The 9625-nt window shown below is 47.2% G+C and overlaps 1 protein-coding gene across 1 annotated transcript; it reads left to right on the plus strand.

Moving 5' to 3' along the window:
• The first annotated feature begins 1191 nt into the window (after positions 1-1191).
• On the plus strand, positions 1192-6952 carry tomm5 (translocase of outer mitochondrial membrane 5 homolog (yeast)). The gene is made up of 2 exons (XM_070900746.1): positions 1192-1387; positions 5864-6952. Exons 1-2 carry the CDS (start codon positions 1267-1269, stop codon positions 5896-5898), a joined length of 156 nt encoding a protein of 51 aa, XP_070756847.1. The 5' UTR covers positions 1192-1266; the 3' UTR covers positions 5899-6952.
• The last annotated feature ends 2673 nt before the right edge of the window (positions 6953-9625 follow it).

A 9625-nucleotide genomic window follows, 5' to 3' on the forward strand; every position in this document is an offset into this window, starting at 1 on the left:
ACACCGTCTCCAGTGCGCCAGCGCAGCCTTTGGCCACCTGAGGAAAAGAGTGTTCGAAGATCAGGCCCTCAAATCTGCCACCAAGCTCATGGTCTACAGGACTGTAGTGATACCCGCCCTCCTGTATGGCTCAGAGACGTGGACCATATACCACAGACACCTCAAATCGCTGGAGAAATATGACCAACGATGTCTCCACAAGATCCTGCAAGTCCCCTGGGAGGTCAGAAGCACCAACATTAGCGTCCTTGAGCAGGCCAACATCCCCAGCATCGAAGCACTGACCACACTCGACCAGCTCCGCTGGGCAGGCCACATTGTTCGCATGCCTGACACAAGACTCCCAAAGCAAGCACTCTGCTCGGAACTCCTATACTGCAAGCGAGTCCCAGGTGGGCAAAGGAAATGTTTGAAGGACATCCTCAAAGCCTCCTTGATAAAATGCAACATCCCCACCGACATCTGGGAGTCCCTGGCCAAAGACCGCCCTAAGTGGAGGAAGTGCATCCGAGAGGGTGCTGAGAACCTCGAGTCCCATTACCGAGAGCATGCAGAAACCAAGCGCAGGCAGCGGAAAGAGCGTGCGACAAACCAGTCCCACCCACTCTTTCCTTCAACCACTGTCTGTCCCACCTGTAACAGAGACTGTAATTCCTGTATTGGACTGTTCAGTCACCTGAGAACTCATTTTTAAAGTGGAAGCAAGTCTTCCTCGATTTCGAGGGACTGCATGTGATGATTGAAGTGTAGTCACTGCTGCAATGTCGAAATCGCTGCAGACAATTTTCGTACAGCAAGGTCCCACAAATAGTAATGTGATAAATACCATAACATTTGTTTTAGTGACGATAAGGGATAAATATTGGCCTGGACACCATAGATAACTGTCCTGCTCTTCTTTGAACAGTGCATTGGGATCTTTTCTCTTCAGTGGGAGGAGGCTCATGTGGAGTGTAGACACCAGCTTGGGCCAGATTCTATTTAATCCTGTGCAGGATCTGCATTGCACCCATTTCAAACTTTATGAATGGATCTGTGTGACTGCCATGAATGGGTCACCAAAGCATCCCGCCTCGTGAAAGCTGGTCACGTGCCCCGGGCGGGCCCGCGCCGGCAGCCCCTACTGGTTGGTGATCGAGTGGCGTCATTGGCCCACCCGGGCGGTCGGCTGATTGGACAGCTGGCGTGAGGCGGTCACGTGGGACGGAGCCGGCAGGGTCAGAGGTCAGGGGAAGGTCGCCTGGAGACGGCGGCGCGGGGTCAGCCATGTTCAGGATGGAGGCGCTGGGGCCCAAGCTGGACCCGGAGGAGCTGCGCAAGAAGATGAGGGCAGACGTGCTGCGCTCCGTCCGCTACTTCTTAATCTACGTGGCCATCCTGCGAGCGAGTGAGTGACCCGGCGGGTTGTGGGAGCCAGTGACCCAGGCCCAGGCTTCCTGCTCATTTCCATTCATCGGGAGCGGGGTCCTCCTCTCCGCCCGACCCCGGCCCTCTCCTCCACACAACCCACCGCCCGACCGGGGTCCTCCCCTCCACACAACCCGCGGCCCGACCGGAGTCCTCCCCTCCACACAACCCACTGCCCGACCGGGGTCCTTCCCTCCACACAACCCGCGGCCCGACCGGGGTCCTCCCCTCCACACAACCCGCGGCCCGACCGGCGTCCTCCCCTCCACACAACCCACCGCCCGACCGGCGTCCTCCCCTCCACACAACCCACCGCCCGACTGGGGCGTGGCCGACAACCCGGTCTACAACTCGCAGACCGGCGGGTAAGCGGGGATCGCACGTGGCTTGGCCCGCGGGAGAGGGGCAGGAGAGACTGAACTGGGATAGATGGTGGGAGAGAGAGAGACTGAACTGGGATAGATGGTGGGGGAGAGAGAGACTGAACTGGGATAGATGGTGGGGGGGGGGGAGAGAGAGACTGAACTGGGATAGATGGTGGGGGAGAGAGAGAGAGACTGAACCGGGATAGATGGTGGGGGAGAGAGAGACTGAACCGGGATAGATGGTGGGGGAGAGAGAGACTGAACCGGGATAGATGGTGGGGGAGAGAGAGACTGAACCGGGATAGATGGTGGGGGAGAGAGAGACTGAACCGGGATAGATGGTGGGGGAGAGAGAGACTGAACCGGGATAGATGGTGGGGGAGAGAGAGCGACTGAACCGGGATAGATGGTGGGGGAGAGAGAGACTGAACCGGGATAGATGGTGGGGGAGAGAGAGACTGAACCGGGATAGATGGTGGGGGAGAGAGAGAGACTGAACCGGGATAGATGGTGGGGGAGAGAGAGCGACTGAACCGGGATAGATGGTGGGGGAGAGAGAGCGACTGAACCGGGATAGATGGTGGGGGAGAGAGAGCGACTGAACCGGGATAGATGGTGGGGGAGAGAGAGCGACTGAACCGGGATAGATGGTGGGGGAGAGAGAGTGACTGAACCGGGATAGATGGTGGGAGGGAGAGAGAGAGACTGAACCAGGATAGATGGTGGGAGGGAGGGAGAGAGAGAGACTGAACCGGGATAGATGGGAGAGAGGGAGACTGAACTGGGATAGATGGTGGGTGAGAGAGAGAGAGAGACTGAACTAGGATAGAAACATAGAAAATAGGTGCAGGAGAAGGCCATTCGAGCCTGCGCCCCCATTCAATAAGTACCCCTTTCCTGCTTTCTCTCCATACCCCTTGATCCCCTTAGCCGTAAAAGCCATATCTAACTCCCTCTTGAATATATCCAATGAACTGGCATCAACAACTCTCTGCGACGGGAATTCCACAGGTTAACAACTCTCTTGAGTGAAGGTGTTTCTCCTCATCTCAGTCCTAAATGGCCTACCCCTTATCCAAAAACTCTGTCCCCTGGTTCTGGACTTTCCCAACATCAGAAACATTCTACCTGCATCTAACCTGTCCCGTCCTGTCAGAATCTTGTATGTTTCTATGAGATCCCCTCTCATCCTTCTAAACTCCAATGTATAAAGGCCCAGTTGATCCAATCTCTCTTCATATGTCAGTCTTGCCATCCCGGGAATCAGTCTGGTGAACCTTCACTGCACTCCCTCAATAGCAAGAATGTCCTTCCTCAGATTAGGAGACCAAAACTGAACACAATATACCAGGCGAGGCCTCACCAAGGCCCTGTACAACTGCAGTAAGATCTCCCTGCTCCTATACTCAAATCCCCTCGCTATGAAGGCCAACCTACCATTTGCCGGCTTCACCGTCTGCTGTACCTGTATGCTAACTTTCATTGACTGATGAACCATGACACCCAGGTCTTGTTGCACCTCCCCTTTTCCTAATCTGCTGCCATTCAGATAATCTGTCTTAGTGTTTTTGCCCCCAAGGTGGATAACCACACATTTATCCACATTATACTGCATCTGCCATGCATTTGCCCATTCACCTAACCTGTCCAAGTCACCCTGCAGCCTCCTAGCGCCCCCCTCACAGCTCACACCGCCACCCAGTTTAGTGTCATCTGCAGACTTGGAGATATTACAATCAATTCCTTCATCCAAATCATTGATGTATATTTTAAAGAGCTGGGGTCCCAGCACTGAGCCCTGCGGCACTCCACTCGTCACTGCATGCCATTCTGAAAAGGACCCGTTAATCCCGACTCTCTGCTTCCTGTCTGCCAACCAGTTCTCTATCCACATCAGTATATTACCCCCAATACCATGTGCTTTGATTTTGCACACCAATCTCTTGTGTGGGACCTTGTTCAAAAGCCTTTTGAAAGTCCAAATATACCACATCCACTGGTTCTCCCTTGTCCACTCTCCTAGTTACATCCTCAAAAAATTCCAGAAGATTTGTCAAGCATGATTTCCCCTTCATAAATCCATGCTGACTTGGACCGATCCTGTCACTGCTTTCCAAATGCGCTGCTATTTCATCCTTAATAATTGATTCCAACATTTTCCCCACTACTGATGTCAGGCTAACTGGTCTATAATTACCCGCTTTCTCTCTCCCTCCCTTTTTAAAAAGTGGCATTACATTAGCTCCCCTCCAGTCCATAGGAACTGATCCAGAGTCAATAGACTGTTGGAAAATGATCACCAATGCATCCACTATTTCTAGGGCCACTTCCTTAAGTACTCTGGGATGCAGACTATCAGGCCCCGGGGGTTTATCGGCCTTCAATCCCATCAATTTCCCTAACACAATTTCCTGCCTAATAAGGATATCCTTCAGTTCCTCCTTCTCACTAGACCCTCGGTCCCCTAGTACTTTTGGAAAGTTATTTGTGTCTTCCTTCGTGAAAACAGAACCGAAGCATTTGTTCAATTGGTCTGCCATTTCTTTGTTCCCCATTATAAATTCACCTGAATCCAACTGCAAGGGACCTACATTTGTCTTCACTAATCTTTTTCTTTTCACATATCTATAGAAGCTTTTGCATTCAGTTTTTATGTTCCAGGCAAGCTTCTTCTCGTACTCTATATTCCCCCTCTTAATTAAACCCTTTGTCCTCCTCTGCTGAATTCTAAATTTCTCCCAATCCTCAGGTTTGTCGCTTTTTCTGACCCATTTATATGCCTCTTCCTTGGATTTAACACTATCCTTAATTTCTCTTGTTAGCCACGGTTGAGCCACCTTTCCTGTTTTTTATTTTTACTCCAGCCAGGGATGTACAATTGCTGAAGTTCATCCATGTGATCTTTAAATATTTGCCATTGCCTATCCACTGTCAACCCTTTAAATATCATTTGCCAGTCTATTGTCACCAATTCAAGCCTCAAACATCGAAGTTACCTTTCCTTAAGTTCGGGACCCTAGTTTCTGAATTAACTGTGTCACTCTCCATCTTAATAAAGAATTCTACCATGTTATGGTCACTTTTCCCCAAGGGGCCTTGCACAACAAGATTGCTAATTAGTCCTTTCTCATTACACATCACCCAGTCTAGGATGGCCAGTTCGCTAGTTGGTTCCTCGACATATTGGTCTAGAAAACCATCCCTAATACACTCCAGGAAATCCTCCTCCACCGCATTGCTACCAGTTTGGTTAGCCCAATCAATATGTAGATTAAAGTCACCCATGATAACTGCTGTACCTTTATTGCATGCATCCCTAATTTCTTGTTTGATGCTGTCCCCAACCTTTATTACTACTACTGTTTGGTCTGTACACAACTCCCACTAGTGTTTTCTGCCCCATGGTATTCCGTAGCTCCACCCATACCGATTCCACATCATCCAAGTTAATGTCCTTTCTTACTATTGCATTAATTTCCTCTTTAACCAGCAATGCCACCTTGCCTCTTTTTCCTTTCTGTCTTCTTCCTAAATGTTGAATACCCCTGGATGTTGAGTTCCCAGCCTTGGTCACCCTGGAGCCATAGATGGTGATAGAACTAGGATAGATGGTGGGAGAGAGAGACTGAACTGGGATAGATGGGAACGAGAGAGAGAGACTGAACTTGGATAGATGGTGGGAGAGAGAGAGAGTCTGAACTGGGATAGATGGTGAGCGAGAGAGAGAGACACACACACACACACACACACACACACACACACACACACACACACACGAGGGGTGAGAGGGGATGGGAGAGACTGGACTGGGATAGATGGTGAGACAGGGAGAGACTGGACTGGGATAGATGGAGAGGGGGAGTGGGAGAGACTGGACTGGGATTGATGGGTGGGTTGTGGGGAGGGAGACTGTACTGTGATAGATAGACAAGAGTTTTTAACAACAAGAAACAGCCAACGGGCCCAACAAGTCTGTTAAATTATCTAAACTCAACTAGCCCACCTTGTCATAATTGCCTCTAGTGCGTACTGTCCTTTTAAAAACAGCTTTAGTCTGCAAATTATGCTAAATCATACCAATTCTTTTCCAGCTCCCTTTATCCTAAAGAAACTGGATAGTATCTGAACTTCGCTGCCAGCAGAGACCAGCATGGTGCAGGACAGTGGTTGTCAAAGTTGATTTCCATTGGTACAGAATGAGAATGAACATGGACAATCGGGGATGCTACTGCTGCTAACAAATGGATCTTTTAAACTCTTCTATGGGACAAACTGTCAACCCTCATCATATTTTAAAACTCTTCTGCCTGTGCAACTGGATTCATTGCGAGTAATGCATCTCTCACCATGACCGTTCCCCATTTTATTTCAAACCGTGGTTTTTTTATTTGTAATTGTTTTACACCTTGGTTATCCAATTATGCATCAGTGTGCAAACAAACCTGTGAATTTGATCCATGTTCCAGCTGGTTGAGACCAGCCGAGTTTCCTCCTTTTTGGGGAATTACTGCAGCAATTGCAGTATTTGATAAGTGCTTCGATGATGCAAAACAAATCTAATGAATCTTAGGAGTACATGACTAAAAGATAATGGAGATACCTGTTATGCCTTCAGTTATGAAGGGTGCAATCAATGTAAGAAATAGTATGGAGCATTGATACTTTCCCGTCCATGATTTGTGTTTAATTGAAGTTTTCTCACTGGATTTGCTTTAATAATTGGTTTTGCACAAAAAAGATTTAAATACATTCTCATTGGATTATCTATATTAAAAAAAACTATTCATTGTAATTTTTCATCTGGTCTGATAAGATTATGAAATCTTGTGTTAGTTGCACTGATGTAAAAGGCACACCTGATTTTAACATTTTTTTTCTTAAACCACTTCTTACACTTGCCCTTACATTTTCATCTATCTGTTTTGCTCTTTCTCTAATGTATCTAAATTGTAAGCCAACTGTATGTTACATTTTGATGTTCTTTCACCTCCCTAAATATCTGAAAGCCATAAACCATGCTGGGGTTTTGTTTACAGAACATTAGCAGCTTTTATTGGCCATTTTACTCTTTTCTGAACTGGGGGTGAAAGTTGGTTTATGTTCTGTTTAAACCAATAGTGATATTGTTGTTCCTTCAAGGAGCCATTAATAAAAACCAGCTAGCCTGTTCAAATTGGAAATGGGCTGGTAAGTGATCATTTGGCACATTCTGCCAGTTAGCTTGTTCCACTCATTGGTCAGGAAAGCCTTGAGTAAACTGGTGGATCATATTCCATGATCACTTGGGCATATCTAATCCGAGACCCCCCTCTTCTTCCCCCCCCCCCCCCCCCCCCCCCCCCCCCAAGACACGTGTATGGGAGATGTGGCAGGGGCAGACCCACGAAGGGCTCTCCACCGGTACAGCGGACATTGTGTTGGAATATATTTTGCTTCATTCCAAGCCATTGGGTGAAAATGGCACCAATGGAAGGGAGAGTACCACCACTTACAAAAACAGGTGGCAGTAGGGTAGTGGTGGTATTGCTGCACTAATAATCCAGAGAACGCAAGTTCAAATTCCACCATGGCAGTTTGAGAATTTGAATTCATTTTTTTTTAAATTGGGAATAAAAAGGTGGTATCAGTAAAAGTGACCATGAAGCTGTCAGATTGTCGTAAAATCCTAACCAGTTCACTAATGTCCTTGTAGGGAAGGAAACTTGCCACTCTTACCTGGCCTGGGCTGTATGTGACTCCAGTCCCACACCAACATGGTTGACTTTTAACTGCCCTCTGAAGTGACCTTGCATGCAACTGCTACACTGCAGTGGTTCAAGAAGACCCACTTCCACCTCTCAAGAACAACCAGGCAATAAATACTGTAATTGCTAGTGATGCCTACATACCAGAGTGAATAAAAAATATTAAATGTGCCAGTAAATTTAGGCAATCCAGAAAGTGCATAGTACACATTTCTCTAGTCTCCAACTCTCCCAAATGGTATAACATTGAACTCTAGGCCTTGAATGTAGAAGTTCACATGCACAATGGAACATGTGGCTTGTTGGCACATCTGTACATTTTTTGTGCACTCCATTTGTGGTCCCAGCAGCCATGAGTTTGAAATTTGTGAAACCGCTACCCCGATTAATGGTGCTTTTTTAGCCTTCTCTTCTGCCCCCTCTCACTACCCCCCCACCATGTGAACTTCCGCATTCACAGTATAGAGTTCGATGTTACAACACCATCTGGGAGAGTAGGAGACTAGACAAACTTGATGAAGCTTTAATGCTTGTACTCTGCACTTTTTAGATTGCCTAAATTTACTTCAGTGCCAAAGAATTTGCATGCCTTTCGCCAAAGTCTAGGTCATTGTAGCAAGCTTGGGGATCAAACAGAAACTCTGTTCAGTATTTGATTTAACCATTACATTATGTGCCCTCATGTGATTTCCTAAACTTTGAAAAGCAGAATGAACACTTAGATTATACTTTAGGCTACAAAACACAACTGCAAATAGATAACTTAAGCAGTCGCAAAGACAAACAGATTTACTGTAATAGATGTAACAAATTCTTCTTTGGAATGCAGAAAATGACAGTCAATTCTCCTGTGCTAAAACTCAATGTTAAGCTGACCATAACCTTTACAGCTACCTCTTATCATTCTCTCTAATGACTTCAGAAGAACTGACAACCTGATATTGGACTGCCCACTTTTAAAATCCTTTGAAGATTGACCAGAGCCAAGGAAATTAAAATATATATCTCAAATTCAAAAAGGAGCTGTATTCAAATGCATGAAAAGCATTCACGTTTGAGTTGAATGGTTTGGCACGTGCCTGGAATCAAATTGACCGGTTTCAACCACTTTGGATCAACTATGAGACATTCCTATATCAAAGAACAGCAGGAGTAATAAATAATTGCTACATGCGAATTTCCATCATTATTTGTGCCACTGGCAATCGATGTGCTCCCTAATTTATTTTGGGTACATAGCCCATTCACACTTTCCCCCTTAAGGGACTGTGCTGGACCGGCAAACGGCTGCGGGGCTCAGAGGGAACTTGCAATATATACCTCCTGCCACTTATTTCCATAGCTTCGCCCCCTGCACAAGACCAGCTTGCGTGAGTTTCCTGGATTTATGCAAATAATGCACTGGCATAGATTTACACTCAAAAATGTAAGCATAGAGTGGTCACCTCATAGTGGCACATAGAGATACTTGGAATTTGATAGTGATTTTCTTTGCAGTTCAAAAAAAATTCTTGAGAGCTGCACCGTACTTAACCAGAGTGCAGTCAGTCTCGGGCCACTGAACATTTTTCAGAATTCCCCCCCGCCCTCCCCACATTCAAAAGGATTAAGCAGCTGGAATGGGCTTCCTGAAAGGAATATTCCTGTTCTGCATAATAGAGCCGCAGAGGCTCAGAGTGACGTGCCATAGCAGAATACAGCAATCCACTCATTGTTACCTCTATTGGTGGTGCTATATTTGCACTTGTTTTATGCTGGTTTTCATTTGCGGAATGACTATTTGTACTAATACTGTTCTTTCTGCGTCCTCCAGACCCCGCCCCCGACATCTCCCACCCGGAAACGGGGCCGCATTGTTCTTCAATTGTCCACGTTGTTTGACAGAACCGCTGAGCCTCCGACCGAGCTGCTGAGTCTCCCCCCAAGCCCTCCTGATTGGGCGGCGGAGAGGGAGGCGACAGGGGAGGGAGAGAGACACACAAGGGGAATAAGAAACACGGGTGGGGCGGGAAAGACACGGGGAGTGGGAGATAGGGAAAACGGATCACTTCTCGGAAAGCTCGGTGCGTCATTGTTGGAGCGGAATTCAGAAGTCACGACACTCATTAT

Source organism: Pristiophorus japonicus, chromosome 1, assembly GCF_044704955.1.
Source record: "Pristiophorus japonicus isolate sPriJap1 chromosome 1, sPriJap1.hap1, whole genome shotgun sequence".
NCBI lineage: Eukaryota > Metazoa > Chordata > Chondrichthyes > Pristiophoridae > Pristiophorus > Pristiophorus japonicus.